Source organism: Malus sylvestris, chromosome 1 (assembly GCF_916048215.2).
Source record: "Malus sylvestris chromosome 1, drMalSylv7.2, whole genome shotgun sequence".
NCBI lineage: Eukaryota > Viridiplantae > Streptophyta > Magnoliopsida > Rosales > Rosaceae > Malus > Malus sylvestris.
In genome coordinates, this window is record NC_062260.1 from 13896569 (window position 1) to 13913890 (window position 17322).

The 17322-nt window shown below is 35.2% G+C and overlaps 3 protein-coding genes and 2 pseudogenes across 8 annotated transcripts in view; 1 reads left to right on the top strand and 4 right to left on the bottom strand.

Annotated features, from left to right (window-relative positions):
- LOC126631438 (beta-amylase 2, chloroplastic-like) overlaps window positions 1-17322 on the bottom strand; it is a 109147-nt gene that overhangs the window by 22297 nt on the left and 69528 nt on the right. The gene's annotated exons all lie outside the window — the stretch shown is intronic.
- Window positions 1-17322, bottom strand: part of LOC126631696 (beta-amylase 7-like) — a 48754-nt pseudogene that overhangs the window by 13245 nt on the left and 18187 nt on the right.
- Window positions 65-4202, bottom strand: LOC126631560 (rust resistance kinase Lr10-like). Of its 2 annotated transcripts, XM_050301689.1 has the most exons (3): window positions 4160-4202; window positions 1433-1549; window positions 65-1281 (listed from the first exon to the last, which is right to left on the bottom strand). In XM_050301689.1, exons 1-3 carry the CDS (start codon window positions 4185-4187, stop codon window positions 143-145), a joined length of 1284 nt encoding a protein of 427 aa, XP_050157646.1. In that variant the 5' UTR covers window positions 4188-4202; the 3' UTR covers window positions 65-142. The 2 variants fall into 2 exon arrangements, with proteins under 2 accessions (XP_050157646.1, XP_050157639.1); XM_050301682.1 differs by lacking the exon at window positions 4160-4202 and having other exon boundaries at window positions 1433-2236.
- Window positions 6232-17322, top strand: part of LOC126631626 (rust resistance kinase Lr10-like) — a 69142-nt gene continuing 58051 nt past the window's right edge. Inside the window, exons 1-5 of one of the 3 annotated variants that reach the window (XM_050301753.1) lie at window positions 6232-6382; window positions 9592-9621; window positions 11365-11409; window positions 11526-11555; window positions 11733-12849. In XM_050301753.1, the coding sequence (XP_050157710.1) occupies window positions 6265-6382; window positions 9592-9621; window positions 11365-11409; window positions 11526-11555; window positions 11733-12849 (1340 nt within the window). In that variant the 5' untranslated portion in view covers window positions 6232-6264. Of the gene's footprint in view, window positions 6383-9591; window positions 9622-11008; window positions 11279-11364; window positions 11410-11525; window positions 12994-17322 lie in introns of those variants that run through there. The other 2 variants (XM_050301760.1, XM_050301767.1) reach the window with 2 other exon arrangements.
- LOC126631901 (beta-amylase 2, chloroplastic-like) overlaps window positions 13806-17322 on the bottom strand; it is a 67684-nt pseudogene continuing 64167 nt past the window's right edge.

The window sequence follows — 17322 nt, forward strand, 5'->3', positions numbered from 1 at the left end:
AGGGCAAGTCCAAGACTTGATTTCCTTCGACGCTTACAAAAAAATAAAAAAAGTTAACAAGAACTGGAAACAAACACCCTTAAATTAGGTTTGAAAGTTTACACATTCAATGTTAATATTACATATATTGTTGTTACAAATTCTACTCTAGTTCAGCAATTGGTTCCAACTCTAGTCGTCTTGCCGGAATGCTTCCATTTTTAGTTGTAGGACCTGTAGAAACAAAGGGATTAGGCGGCATGGTCAAGCTTTCTCCGTCTCCTTCTAACATCTGAGCCACTACTTTCATGGAAGGACGATCCACCGGGTGCCACTGGATACACCATAGCCCTATAATTGCAAGTTTTCTTGGAATTTTACCATCTCCTTCTTCCCCAATTTCTATTCGTAGGTCATCCCCTTCCTCTAGAAGATTATAAATCCACTGTGGATAGTAAATTTCATTTGTGGTGTTCTCTATGGTTGAACCAATATTCTTCCTTCCTCCTACCATCTCGAGCAGCAGCATTCCAAAGCTATAGACATCTGCCTTGTAAGACACATTTCCAAAATTCCTGGAGAACACTTCGGGTGCAATGTATCCCATGGTCCCCCTAGCTGTAGTCATAGACACCAAGCTTTGATCCTTAGAACATAACTTGGCCAAACCAAAATCAGAAATTTTTGGAGTGAAGTTTTGGTCTAGCAAAACATTGTGGGGTTTGATATCGAAATGGAGGATTCGTTGATCACATCCTTGGTGAAGATATTCAATTCCTTTGGCTATGCCGAGGGCAATATTTTGCAACTTATCCCAACCAAGGAAGGAATTCTTACTATCTGCAGATGAAATGAAATCTTGCAGGGAACCATTGGGGAAGAACTCGTAAACAAGAGCTCGTACAAATCCATCGGCACAAAATCCAACCAAGCGAGCCACGTTGACATGGTGGATATGACCCATGGTTCGTACTTCATTTACGAATTCTTCCCCATTTCCCTTAGAACTGTTGAGGACTTTGACAACAATAAGGAATTCAGAAGAAAGCCTTCCCTTGAAGACAGTTCCATAGGCTCCTTGCCCCAACTTGTCCTTGAATTGATCTGTAATCCTCTTAATATCTGCGTACAAATACCTGCTCGGTTTGAGTGCTTTGTAATCTTCCAAGAATCTTTCAATTCTTAATCGACTCTCTTTTTCCTTTCTGTCAGCGCTGTATACCCGATATGCTGCAATCATCAGTAGAACAAGAAGCAAAGAACCCAGGATTCCACCTTTAGCCAATAATTTCCATGTGTTGCCTGTGAAAGATAATTGCAAATTAAATCAAGACTGTCAATCGATTAATCCTAATAAAATGGACAACGTCTTTTTTAAATAATAATTACTGAGACATAAATTTAAGATGTTTATAAGTAGCTACCACTGAGTATAAATATATGTTATCCTTACTTGGTTTCCTCACACATTCAATTTCATTGTTCTTCCATCTACACCTCGTTCCCCGTGCTTCGCATTCTGTACAATTTGGTTCAGACCACTTGAAACGAATAACATCATATTCCTTTCCTAACGTAGTACCAGTTGGAACTGATAAAACATCATACATTCTTGTACAAGATGGTAGCTCCCCGAAGAGAGAATCAAAACTATAATTACCATAAACACCATAGGTTGTGCTACCAGGGTCACGGAGGCAGGGGACTTGATTCCAATGATACGTTCCAACAGGTGGGCAGCTGAATAAGGTAACGTTATCGAAGTCGGAAACTGACAAGTGGAAGGGAAAGAGTGACATGTATGGGATTTTTTCTGGCTTCATTAGCAGCAAGCAATTAGAGTAATATGAGTCATGCACTTGGATTTCCTGACGCTTGTAATCTATGCGCTTGACAAAGAATTTTGCTAGTATCGGCTGCTCAAATGTCTGATTGCATTCAATTCCAGGACCACAATGATGCGTGAGGCGCAATGGAAAATGGATAGCCGGGAGTCGATCATTGCTACATTTGGATTCCGAGCACGTAAATTGGCTTGCTCCAACTAGTTTGAAGAAAACCAGTAACAGTATGCAAAAGGAAGAGATGAACAATTTCTGCATTTCTGGGCTAGTAATAATAATATTTCTGTTTTGTCTAATTAAGCAGATATATATGTAGAAATTGGACAGTATCCTCCATTAACAATATACAACACAAGTCAGTTTTTGCCATTGACTGACTGTGTCAAACATCTTTGCTAACTGCATGTGACTTCCCGGAAGGTGCTTCCTTTTCTATTATACAAATTAAAAGTAAAAGGGCTGCGGGTCTGCTGTCTCCTTATCTAATTTTTAGACACGTGTTTTTACACTTAACAAATCATTAACACTGTTAATTCATATTAAAACATAATTAAAAATACAATAAAAACTCTCATCGCACAGTCGTTCTTTTTACCCCTCCTCAACATCTCATCACACAACCTTGAAAGACGACTTCACACAGTCGTTCTTTTTTCCCCTCCAATTAAGAACTTGTACTCCATTTCTTTAAAGACTTGAAAGTAAACACAATAATATGACTTTTCTAAAAGTAACTCCACCTTTGCTTATTGTCTTGGGGATGAGCAACCAAATCTAATTGTAGCAACGGTTCTTCCAACATGAATCTTTTTAACATAATTTTGATAGAGTTGACAAAAAGAATCATAGTTGCATATTTTGGTAAGTTCAGGGGCCAATGATCATGAATTTTTTGTTGATTGATCATTGCTCTAATTGAATTAAAATTAAGGAATAATTGCTACAATTTTCTCTTAAAAAAACAAGTAAAAATATGCAAGAGGAAGGAAGAGAGGAGCAATTTTCTGTATTTTTGAATTAGTTTTTAATTCACATGAAATCCGGAACAGGATGATGTGTTTTTCTTTGTAATGAAGGGAAAGGGATCCTATCCAGATTCCTTCCTCGTAATCCACCAAATCAGGAAATTTGTATTGTTAAAATTTGATCCGACGGTTAAAAACAGATATTTACTTTAAAAATTATAGTAACTTCAATCATTGGATCAAATTTCAACGGTATGAATGTTCTAATTTGATGGATTAGAAGAAATGAGTATTTCTTTCCGTAACGAAGGATTATCGTGTGTAAGTCTTTATTCGCATATCTCAATTAACTCAATTAACTACGATCGTGACGGGGCACCTGTTACATGTACATCAATCTCAATTATTACATTAGTCAGTCCTGCCATTGACCGCCTGTTTGGCATCATGGGCTTCTTACGTAATTCCAATTTGCATTTCCACTCTCATTTCTCTAAAGATTTGAAACTAAACGCAAGAATATGACTTTTCTTCTAAAAATTTCATCCCTTTATCCAATTGCAAACTAGCACTCTCATTCCCTAGACTTGAAAGTAAACACAATAATATTATTTAATTGTGTTATTTACACACTTTCTTTTACCTCAAACGCATCCTTTATTAATTTTTGTTTTTTGATTGTTTTAAGTTCATTATATCGGCGACTGAAAATTGAATAAAGCATATAGATAGCACCACTCTTCTCTTAATCAAGTATTTTAATGAGTCCCACTTAATGAGATTTTCTTGCTTTTTCGTAAGTTGTTGTAACTTTTTTATAGGCTTGTAATGAATGTCTCAAGGTCGTTTACCACGAGAAATTTTTCATTGTGATTGAAACGGGAATGGTACATCATATATTTTTATATAAGTAATGAGAAATTTTATTTTTTAAGATATTAACTTTTTAACACACATATCCCACTATTTGCATAATGACACATGATGTTTCATTCCGTGTTCCGATCACACGGTAAAATTTCTCGTTCACCACCCCTTTTCTAATCATGTCAATGAGTCCCATTTAATGACCTTTTCTTGTTTTTACCTAAATCATTATAACTTTTTTCTTTGCTTCTAATGAATGTCGCTCTCCAAAGTTGGTTTTTTGTGTTCACGTGATGCATCAACCAGCATCCACATTCTCTTAAATAAATAGTTAATTTGTTTAACGAAAAATGATTTGATATCTTATTATTGTCTTTTGGTACTCCATTAATTTATACAATTTTAGTCCTAATTCCATTAATTTATTATTGTCTTTTGATACTCCATTATATGGACAAGACTGATGAAGAAGAAGAACACCATATTCCTTTTCTAACTGTGTACCAAATGGAACTGACAAAGCATCATACATTCTTGTGCAAGACTGAATAATCAGAGATATCATCCAAATTATAAGAAAGAGAGAGAAAGAGCATAAGTTGTGCTGCCAGGGTCACCAAGGCAGGGGACTTGAATCCCAAGGTATCTTCCAACAGGTGGGCAGCTGAATAAGGTAACGTTATGGATCTCGAAAATTGACAAGTAGAAGGGAGAGAGTGGCATGTTTGGGAGTTTTACAGGCTTTATTAGCAGCAAGCATCATATGTGTATGTGTTATACACTTGGATTTCCTGACGCTTGTAATCTATGCGTTTGACAAAGAATTTTACTAGGATTATCCGTTGCTCATCTGTCTGATTGCATTCAAGCCCAGGATCACAATGATGCTTGAGGTGCAATGAAAAATGGATAGCTGGACCTTGATCATTGCTACATTTGGATTCGTAGCACGTAAATTAGCTTGCTTCAACCAGTTTGAAGAAAACCAATAACAATATGCAAAAGGATGCGATGAGCAGTTTCTGCATTTCTAAGCTAGTAATAGTAATAATAATGTGCATGGAATCTAATTAAGGGCGCACACATATACATATATACATACGTAATAATTATAGAGTATTCTCCATTAACAATATGCAAAAGGAAGAGAGGAGCAATTCCTTCATCATATCATTACACAAGTCGGTCTTTGCCGTTGACCGACTTTCCTCTATGATATTTCCTATGCTAATCAATAATTTGAAGTGCTTACCGCATGCAACTTCACGGAAGGTGCTTCCTTTTTTATTACACAAATTAAAAATAAAAGATTATCTGTCTTAAATTGTCTTCTCAACTGCCAAGTACTGGATTGTTTTCGTGGATGTGACCTTCTTCTCCAACCTACTCTTCTCAATTACTAAAATGCTACAAATGCACTACCAAAATACTAAATAAAGGACTTTGAAATTCCATAAAATTCTATGGAATTTATAACTCTTTTAAAATCCTTCAAAATTTTAATTGAACACACCTCTCTAGGTTTTGTCATCCAAAAACCGTCCCTGTCCTCAGAGGGTACTTTTATTGATACCCAATTTTATGTTAAGTTCACCAACTAAGAAATTTTTGTCATAGCTTCCCAATTATCCTCCACTAATAACATTAGAATTTTCAAGCTTCCCCCACCCCCAACTCCGCTGCCACCTCCTCTCTTCTCACGCTGCCTCCCTCCTCCCTCCCTCATTTCATTGCACAAGTCAATCTTTGCTATTGACTGACTGTGTCAAACAAACATCATTGACTGACTTTCCTCTAAGATATTTTCTAATTAATAATTGGAACTTCACGGAAGGTGCTTCCTTTAACCCCACTCCTATATTATAATATGGGTATGTATACAACTGTCTAAACTACTACTCTTTGTCTACTAGTAAACAACTCTCTCTCTCTCTCTCTTGTACCCATGGAAAAAAGTGGAAGCAGATCCTTCACCTTGTCTTGGTGGCCTTTCGTTCTAGCCTTTCTTGTTCTTTGCTTTTGCAGTGAAACTTGTAACGCTAAGGCTGACAGTAAGTCTTCATGTACCTCCTCCTGCGGCCTTATCCACAACATATCGTATCCTTTTCGACTAAACGATGATCCGAAGAAATGTGGCGATAGAAGGTATACTCTTTCCTGTGAGAACAACATTACTGTGCTGGATCTACCTTATTATACTGTAGATCTACATCTAGATTATGGTAAATACCACGTAAAGGCAATCAACTACAAGAACAAAACAATCCGACTTCTAGATCCTGGCCTTGACAACAACAATTGCTCTTCCCTGCCTCAAAATTGGCCCCATTATTTTCCAGGTCCATATGGTTCACCGCTTTCAACGTCAGTATATTACTTGAGGTGTAGAAACCAAGTAAATTCTTCTCTGTACGTGGATACTGCTCCATGCTTGAATAATAGTGCCACTTCTTTGATCCAACCAAAATCTTATAGTTATGTCATGGTTGACCGCGGACGCTATTTGGACGATTTGAACGATTTGAACGATTTGAACGATTTGAATGAGGGTTGCGGAGTCGAGGATATTAAATGACTCTTATAGTTATGAATTTATACACAGTGCAGTCATGTATGGCTTTGAGCGTGGAGTGTATTGGCCTGATGACCTACGTTCACCCTGCAATGGCTCATATTACATTTACAATTCGAATGAGGATATTAAATGCTTGCCACGCGGCATCCCAGGTGCGTAATTCTCAAATGAAGTACTAACTTATAATTACTTTGTTCTCAAATAAGCTTATTTGATGGATCGCTTGTAGGGTATATTTTACATTATATTTCAATGATTCAACTGTCTGTCTTTTAGCTATTTCTTTAAAAGCCAGTCATACTAGTGTTTTTTTTGAAAAATCATAATCTTCTATTTTCTTTACTACAATTGAATGTGTTCATGGTTTTGGATTTTTCTAATTTTTTTTATCTATGAATGATGTACTAAAATATAAACAGTTTAGATCCTTGTAACAACATGAGCAGCACCAGTTGTTCCTCAACGGAAGAGGAATATATATATATATATATATATTTCTTTGCGAAACCTCCCGCTAAGCCATTCATTTTGCTTGAAAAATATACTGAAAATATGACTTTAGTCCCTAAAATTTAATTTTCTCCCCATAAAACCCGATATAAGTTTTTTACTCAAATAAAACTCATTGACTAGATTCCACATCAACAAATTCATTAATTATATCTGACTTTACACATTTAAAAAAATTTGATGCCCAAAACACCCCTATTTGAATGTTTGATTTACACAATTAATTCCATACAAATTGTAAGGGATAATTAATGATTTTACAAAAATAAAAATAAATAAATTCATTGCCTAATATATAATACCAATAAAACATGCCTAATAAATGTAGTAATACATGCTCAGTTAAGTCAATAAAATTATATTTTAAATATAAATGTAGGTAAATTATTTCACACACACATATATATAACAACAACAAAAAAAACATGCCTGATATACATAAAAATTCAAGCAAAATAATTTACCTACATAATAAAGCATACCCAATATATGCAAAATAATGTACCTACATAACAAAATATTATTATTTTATTCAATACTAGTTTACCTATTATTTGTGCATATAATAATAAAATGTGCCTACATACAAAATAAAATACCTACATAATGAAGAAATGTTATTCGATTCAAAATTAATTTAGTTACAAAATAAAGCAATTGTATTCTATTCAAGATTAATTTACCTATTATTTGTACATATATCTTATAATAATAAAATGTGCCAAATATATGTAATAATACATGGAAAATAAATTACCTACAAAATAAAAGAATGTTATTTGATTCAATATTAATTTACCTACAAAATATATGTTATTTGCACATCATAAATTTAAATATAGGTAGATTAATTAGTTTAATATGTTTGATCATATATGTAGCACTGTGCATGTATATATATATGTGAACGTATAGTAGTACTATATATATGTAAACTATATATGTGTGTACACACACACAAAGATATATATATATATATATATATATATATATATATATATATATATATATATTGAGCTTATGGTGGTAATATATACATTTGAACATATATATGTGTGTGTTAGGGGTAATAATATGTGCAATAATTATATTTTCATTGTAATTAAGGTGAGTAATAACATTTAATGATTTTATTTTAAATATTGTGGTACAAGTTGTAAATATTTGGTAATAATAGGTCAATTACTTCTATACTTGACAGTCATTTTTAAATTTGGGTTTTATTTAATTGTTTATAACTAGGTGGGTTTTTGTCTAGGAAATAAGAGTTGCAAGGGTATATATCTAAAGAATCCAAAAATATATCAACAATATTCACATCATGTCAACAGTATATAGATACATATAGACATTATTATGGATATCATATCGTAACAATAATATCTTAATAATACAATATTTATGAGGTTATCTGAACTTTATAAAGAGATAAACATTTCATCCTATTAAGACTCTGTTTATCTTGTGGTTGTTGTCTATATTTCTATTACAGCTAAACACTTATAATTGTTTTTCTTATAATTATTTTTCTTAGGGTAAATTATACTTTACTATTTTTTGTGATCGATTTCAATTTCTTACAACATTTTTAAAACATTTCACTTTCATACCTTAAATACTATTTTATTTCAATATAGTACATCAATTACATTTTTCATTCATTTATTCGTTAAGGGTTGATGTAACTGCTACAGTTATGCCACGTGGTTGCCAAATTTGTGTGGCAAAAAATTTATATTTTTATTCATTTAAAAATAATTAATTAAAAAAGTTATTAATTAAAAAAAAAAAAACAACCCAGAAGCCATCTTCTTCCCCGCCCCCCTTCCCTGCAACCCAAACCCCCCATCCAAAACCCCCAAAATCAAAAGGGGGAATTGAATTCTCAAGACGAAAAAAAAAGCACTTCACACAGATCCAATCAGAGCAAAACCCAGATTCGATCACACACAGACACCCTCAAATTAAAACCCGGATGCACATTCCCCAAAACCCAGATGCAAAATCCCCAAATTTAACTGAAAATCGCAGCTTAGAAGGAGCTAGAAGATTACCTTACCATCGACGATGAGGCAGCAGTCCATGCGATCATTGTGAGTGGAGACCTCAGTCAAAGCAAAGGGAATTCTAGAGAGAGAGAGAAAGAAGAGAGAGAGAGAGAGAGAAGAGAAATGGATTCAGAGAGGGAGAAGAGAAGTGGACTGAGAAGGAGAAAGCAGCTACAAGACCCGATCCGTCTTCTTCTCCTTGTCTCCGTAGGGGCACCTCTGTGTGTCTTCTGTAACTCTCGTTTCCTGGGCTTTTTAGGGTTTTCGGTTGGGGGGGGGGGGGGGGTTGCGGGGGAGGTGGGGTGGGGTGGAATGGGGGGTTTGGGTTGCAGGGAGGGGGTCGGGGAAGAAGATGGGTTCTTGTTTTTTTGTTTTTTTTGTTTTTTTATGTATTTATTTAATTTTTATTTTAAATTAATAACTTTTAAATTATTTATTTTTAAATGAATAAAAAAATAATTTATGGCAACCACGTCAGTTTTTTACGGATGAAAATGTAATGGATGTACTATATTGAAATAAAATAGTACTTATGGTATAAAAGTGAAATATTTTAAAGATATTGTAAGAAATTGAAATCGATACCAAACTTAAGGTAATAAAGTGTAATTTACCATTTTTCTTATATAATGGCCATTTCCCAAAACTATATCCCAATTTTGCAGTCAATTATATGACAAATGAATTATGTTGCATTATTTCTTATATATGCTAATGCTGTACAGGTATCAACAAATGGCAGCAACTTGAATTTTATTTTCTAACGGTTGTTATGCTAATGTTGTTTTATTCTTTTACTGTAGGTTTCCTTCAATATGAATGGGCTCAAATCCGTAAGTGGTTCCTCTCCGAAACAAAAATGAAGAAAATAAATCTTCCTTTTTGTTTCTCTTTAAAATTCAATATTTACAACTTTAGAGTAGACCTGGCATTTTGGATCCGACCCGTTAACGCGACCCGACTCAACCCGTTAATATTAGTATTTAGGTGGATGCTTAATGGGTCGGGTCGCTAACGGGTGAACCCGTTAACAATCCGTTAGATCTGTTAGCAACCGTTAGTTGAGGATGTTTTAGGAATTTCAGTAAAGTCTTAATAACAAAAAATAAACTCTATGCAAAAAAGAAAAGAAAATAATAATAATAATTGTTAACGGATGAAACAGGTGATCCGTTAGCTTAACGGATCGGGTTCGGATGACCCGTTAACTTAACGGGTCGGGTCGGATGACCCATTTATAGGTCTACTTTAGAGTATACACAAGCCTCTAACTTTTGTAGTTAGATTTCAACGTGTATCCTCTTCCAACAAATTAGAAGTAAGTAAATTATGTCACATAACAAACTTGTACCTCATTTTTTTAATATTGCAACATCATATATTAACTTATAAATTCGTTGCAATATTAGACTTCCGTATTTTTATCAATTATTTGTCTATTAAATGATGACCTTGCAATTGCTAGCCACTCCCTCGCCCAATTGAATTGAGAAAGGGAGTTTTAATGAAATACTCTCGGTATTGTTCACTTTTAACGAAAAACCACATTTTTACCTTTTCTAGTACTATTCACTTAAACCTTTATTTGTTCTTTTTCATTAAAACTAATGTTTTTTTTGGACTTTTCGTTAGTTTTCCTATTATGAGGAAATTAAATAGTAATAAATTAAGGTTTTTGAGTAGTCTTGCACACTAGCGTGTAGTAGTGTGCGAAGGTTTTTGAAATTCTTAAGTTATTAATATTTAATTAATTTTTCAATTCAGTTGGGCGAGAGAGTGGGTCTCGCGTCTATTATGTGAGCGGTTAACAAACAAATTGATGAATAAGGAGACGGAGATTTGACGTTGTAACAAATACGTAAGTTAATGTATAATATTGCAATGTTAAAATTCTTAGGGAACTTTAACGAAAAGCACCCGGTACTGTTCACTTTAACGAAAAACCACAATTTTACACTAAAAAGTCAATCCTGATACTATTCACTTTATCCTTTATTTTGTCCTTATCATTAAAACTTAAAGTTTTCAAACCATTTTCATTAGTTTTCCTTAAAAAAAAAAGGAAAACTAATGAAAAGGGCTTGAAAACTTTGAGTTTTAATGATAAAGACAAAATAAAGGGTACAGTGAATAGTACCAGGATTGACTTTTTAGTGTAAAAATGTGGTTTTTCATTAAAGTGAACAGTACCGGGTGCTTTTCGTTAAAGTTCCCTAAAAAAAATGGAGTAAAAGTTTGTTGTGTGGCCCAAGATTGAGGTTGTGGATAATTACCCTATAAGTAAACATGGCAGGCAGTAAACTAAATCATCTTTGAAATTTGGCATTCACTTGTTGGTTATATACCAAAAGCGTAATTGTAGGACTCGCTGAATAGATATGTTTCAAAACTTGATGATTTAACACTAATGAAGACTCGTTGTGGTATTGCTAATGTTGTGTATTTTTTTCACTACTGTAGGTTATTTTCTGAGTGCAACCGTGGATCTTGGTAAGGACTGTCTCTTCAAATGCTAACTTCTGTCTATGTAGTATAGTGTTTTGTCGTTGCTGAATTTTGTTTGGTATTTATTGCAGGAAACTTGCCTCGATGGTTTCCATTCCATTACATCCATTCCATCGGTAAGACAGAGCTTGTATTTCTTGCATATATGTAGTCAAGTCTTTGATTTTTATTCACTTTTCAAACTTATAGCCGTTGATATAATTGGCTTTTACTCTTTGTTATTTTGTTGCAGCGGTTCCATGGGCAATACTGATGGGCATCGGTAAGAAAAGCTTGAATTATTAGTTGTATATGTGTGTGTAGATTCCAACTTGACATGAATGAAACAAAGTAAAATGTAATTTAGAAACAAAAGAAGTTGAAGAAAGTTGAAAGTAGTGTGGATCTAACATATAAGTTTCTTTTCATATGATTCTTTTGGTGATATATTTTTCTGCAGGCTTATTTTTTCCAGCAAGACTACTGTTTAGCATTCCAATTGCGGCTGTATTTTTAGTCTATAAATGGCGAAGAAGACATTTGTCAATGTATAGCACAATAGAAGACTTTCTACAGCGCGAAAAGAATTTCATGCCTATAAGGTACTCTTACTCGGACGTCAAGAAGATGACTCGCAAGTTTAAGGATAAGTTGGGCGAAGGGGGCTTTGGCTCAGTATTTAAAGGAAAGTTACGCAGCGGCCGTTTTGTAGCAATTAAAGTTCTGGGCAAGTCCAAAGCTAATGGCCAAGATTTCATTAGTGAAATAGCTACCATTGGAAGGATTCGCCATGTTAATGTGGTGCGACTAGTTGGTTATTGTGTGGAGGAATCAAAGCGCGCTCTAGTATATGAATTCATGGCTAATGGCTCACTTGATAAATACATTTATTCCAAAGAAGGAAGTATCCCTTTAACTATCAACAAAATGTATGAGATTTCTCTTGGAGTGGCTCAAGGGATTGACTATCTACATCAAGGTTGCGAAATGCAAATTCTCCATTTCGATATTAAGCCTCATAATATTCTTCTTGATGAGAACTTCAAAGCAAAGGTTTCTGACTTTGGGCTAGCAAAGTTGTATCCTGTAGATAATAGCATTGTCACGTTGACGGCAGCGAGGGGGACAATGGGATATATTGCTCCTGAATTGTTCTACAAAAATATTGGAGGCGTCTCACACAAGGCCGATGTCTATAGTTTTGGAATGTTGTTGATGGAAATGGCAAGCAGAAGGAAGAATTTGAAAACAACGGTAGAGCATTCAAGCCAAATCTACTTCCCACTGTGGGTATACGATCAGTATAATGTGGGAAATGACTTGGAGATGGACAATGTAACAGAGGAGGAAAAGAATGTAATCAGAAAGATGGTTATAACCGCCCTGTGGTGCATTCAAATGAAACCAACTGATCGCCCTTCGATGCACAAAGTCATCGAGCTGCTTGGAGGAGATGTTGAACGTCTGCAAATGCCCCCCAGGCCTTCTCTGTGCCCACAAGAGACTCCTGTGGCAGTGGGTGACATTCAAGACCCAATATGTTCTAACGTAGAGCTAACATGTTCTTTGTCAGCTAGGTGATGATCAAGTTCTTAGTTATAAAAGTGAAATAATGTATTATAAATCCTTACTTTATAAGGAGATTTAATTAGTGAACTATTATTCGAGGTTTATATTGAAGAACCTGGTCCTCTATAGTAGACTGACTAGCTTATCAAGCATTCAAAGGTTGTCTTATTTTTGTTCTTCTCATCTGCCCATTTGCACGGATTGCCATGGCCTACCTTTCACGAGCTTAATGAGCTTCTTCTTCATCAGTCTTGTCCATCTAATTTTTGGCTTCGCCCCAATGGATAAGGCACTGATGAAGAAGAATGAACTAATTATGGAGTCACATTTTGGACAAAATTTGGTGCTTGTCATAAGGATCACCTATCCATGCGGTATACACACACACATCCCCCTTATCCTTTTTTAAACTGTAATAAAAGTGTCATGTGTCACAAGTCATACACAAGAATCTCTATCAATTAGAAAGTGAGACTTCTGTCTTAATTGCGTGAAAATTTCATTATTCCAACTGTGAACCTGCAACTTTTGTTCCTCCAAAAGACTTAAAAGGTCATATAATTTTTTTATTATTCTAAAGTCTTGCGTCAATGAATTCCCCACCATTTAAAAATGATACTCATTGTGTTATATTAATTGCATTGAACAACATTATTGATCATACAATGCCAATACAATCAATCGTCCCCATCTCTAAATGAAAATTAGTCAAATTGCACAAATCATTCATGCGGTGCGGGTCATATGTCTGTGTAACCAATGCACACGAGTAACATTGACATATAACCCACTTCGCGCACTAATGATTTGTGCAATTTAGCCTCCATCAACGTTTGCAACCACACAAACAACCATCGTTGTTGAGCTGATCTGGAATCACTTACAAGTGGGGTGTTGTTTGTTTCCTTTCTCGTCACTTTTCGTAACTTGAAGCTAAAAACAAGGCTCATGACATGAGTATGCATTTGTGAGATTTGGAATGGAAATATCTTATAAATTACTATCATTGGTTACAAGTTTGTAACCATAGTTTTATCAGTTAATACACCAAACCTGTAGAATGCTAGAAAACTTTCTTTTATTATTGCTATATGTAGATTTGCACACAGACGAGTCAAAGTTTTTATTGATCTCTCTCCGAAGCAGCAAGCCCCTCGTCCGTCCCCTGAAACCGGTGTGCTGCCTATTTGAGTTGATCTAAACATCAGAAGCGGCTTCTCCTGCGTTTTCAAGTGTATTTAATTTAGATGTTAGATCAGGCCAACAGAAAAAAACAAAGCAAGCGCTACACCATGTGAGACATATCGTCTCATAATAGCAAGCGTATTGTACAGATCATAGCAGCAGGCTTTTGATAGAGATTATAAACGCAGTAATCTATCCGAAAACAAAATGCAGTGACATGACAACTGAGAGACGAGTAGGACAACAGAATATGCTTTAATTATTTTTTTTTCTACGCGCCATACACGGTGACTTGCAGAGTGAAAATCCTGTTTAAAGAACAAAATATGAGGAACTAGGTACACTATTATAGGAAGCAAAACTCAACTTCATCGTTTACACAGCAGGAAAAAAAAAATCAACTTCAAGCTTTTCATAATTATTTTTTCAGACATGGTTGTTCATGTGGCTTGTCATACACCGCTCATAGGGTATATATGTGACATATATTGTAAAACCATATAGTGGTATGCCCCATGTCTTGGAGTGTAAGAAATTCTGTAAATATGAGTGTAGGGTCAGTTTGAATCAGCTTTGATTGATAAGAAATGTGTAAACAAAGAGCTTCTACCAATGTTGTGTTGAATTATAAGTCTATAGCTGTTATTGAAATAAGTTGTGATATTAAAATGTGTATGCACTTATGATAAAATTCTAAGTGAGAAGATATATAGTTGTAAGGCAAATAATGCCAGGTGTCATGATCCTAGCACATAGCTAGATGAAGGGTTGAGATTGGTTTGTAATGAATGTGAATCCACCTTGGATTCCAACTGAATGTAAGCACCGAGTGTGTGCAATTTTAAGTGTGTGATATGAAGAAATACAAAATTCTCTGTTAGTAGTTTTCTGCAGAGAGCTTCACCTTTTCGACTTCTCCCATTTTCTTTCATTGTTCTTCTTTCTTCTTCATAAAATCCAATAAAGAGACAAGAAAAACAACATGGCCTCAGAGCCAGGCTCGATCATCTAAGTCTAGGCGAAAATCTGTTATTTCACTGAGCTGAATTGAAGCTCACTCGAAGCTCGGTGAAAAGTCGCCGGAATTCCATAGAACCTGTTTTCGATTTGTGCTCGTATCATCTAAGCTAAGTGATGGCTGGATCTGGAAGTTCTGAGGTGAGAACTCCGATCTTCTCCGGTGAGAACTACGAGTTCTGGAGAATCAAGATGGTGACGATTTTCAAATCTCATGGGTTATGGAGATTAGTGGAAAAAGGAGTTACGAACTCAGATTCAAAGGAGAAGAAGAAAGCTGAAGGAAGTTCAGAAGAGGAAGAAGATGAGAAAACTGTGGCTGCATATATGCAAAACGCAAAGGCTTTGGGAATCATTCAGAATGCAATCTCAGATCAGATCTTCCCTCGAATTGCTAATGCTCAATCAACGAAGATGGCTTGGGATTTGCTGTATGGAGAATATCACGGTGGTGATCAGGTACGATCTGTAAAATTGCAAAATCTGAGACGTGAATTTGAGTATGCCAAAATGCGTGATGATGAAACTCTGTCTGGGTATCTTACTAGGCTAAATGATGTGATAAATCAGATGAAAACGTTTAGTGAAATTCTTTCAAATGAGAGATTAGTACAGAAGGTCTTGATTAGCCTTAGTAAACCATATGACCCCATATGCCTAGTTATTGAGAATACAAAGTGTTTGGAGACTGTAGAGTTGCAAGAGGTAGTTGCAATTTTAAAAAGCCAAGAACAACGGTTTGACTTGCATACTGTTGATGCAACTGAGAGAGTATTCTCTTCTCTCTCTGTGAATCAAAATGAACAAAATAAGAGTGGTGTTTACTCTGGTTCATCCAAATCTTAGAGAAACTGGAATTCTAAAGGCAAGAAATGGGAATCAAAACCCAAATTTTAGCAGAAATCTCCTTTGAATACTTATCAGAATTTGAATGTATCTCGATCAATGAGTCAAGAAGTCACAAAACCTCAATGCAAAGTGTGTTCTAAATATCATTTTGGTGAGTGTAGATACAAAGGGAAACCAAAATGCTTCAATTGTGACAAATTTGGGCATTGGGCTAGAGAATGTACTGCAGCTAAAACAGTGCAAAAGGCAAACAGTGCAAATCAATTGGAGATGAAAATGAATCTGTTTTATGCAAACAACACAGTCACAAAACCAAAGGTGAATGAAGAGTGGTATATAGATAGTGGTTGTAGCAATCACAATACAGGAAATGTAGATTTGCTTGTTAAGGTCAGAACCAATGTAGCTGGCAAAGTTCAAATGCCGACTGGAAATCTTGTGAATGTTGCAGGAATGGGATCTTTGGTTATTGATACAAATAAAGGGAGAAAGTATGTTAGAGAAGTAATGTATCTTCCCGGTTTAAAGGAGAACTTACTCAGTGTTGGTCAAATGGATAAGCATGGATATTTCTTGGTGTTTGGAGGTGGAATGTGCAGTGTGTATGATGGTCCATCACTGGAATGCTTGGTTATGAGAGTGAAAAAGAAAGTGAATAGGTGTTATCCACTTACTTTGCTCTCTGAGAATCAAATGGTGTTGAAAGCTAGTGTCACTCACTATACTGAGACTTGGCACAGAAGACTTGGACATTTACACTTTGGTGGTCTCAAACAATTGAGAGACAAGGAAATGGTACATGGTTTGCCACAGCTTGCAGACTATAATGGAGTCTGTGAAGGTTGCCAATTTGGTAAACAACACAAAGAAGAATTCCCAAGAAATCAAGTGTACAGAGCAACTGCTCCACTTGAACTGATTCATGTTAATTTGTGTGGACCTATGAAGACTGAGTCAATTGCTGGAAATAAGTATTTCATGCTGCTGATAGATGATTTTACCAGAATGATTTGGGTCTATTTCTTGAGATATAAGTCTGATGCATTCAACTGTTTTAAGAAATTCAAAGCTAGGGCAGAATTACAAAGTGGTTTCAAGATTAAGACTCTGAGAAGTGATATAGAAGGGGAGTTCAAGTCATTAAAATTTGATCAGTTCTGTGAAAAGGAAGGAATACAAAGACAACTTACTCTTGCATATACTCCACAACAAAATGGAGTAGTGGAGAGGAAGAACATAACCGTGATTGAAATGGCGAAATCTATGTTGCATGAGAAGATGATGCCATATTTTCTCTGGGCAGAAGCAGTTCATACATCTGTATATATCCTAAATTGATGTCCCACAAAGGCTTTGAACAACATCACACATTTTGAAGCTTATTCCGGTAGAAAACCAGGAATAGCCCACCTGAGAGTATTTGGATCTCT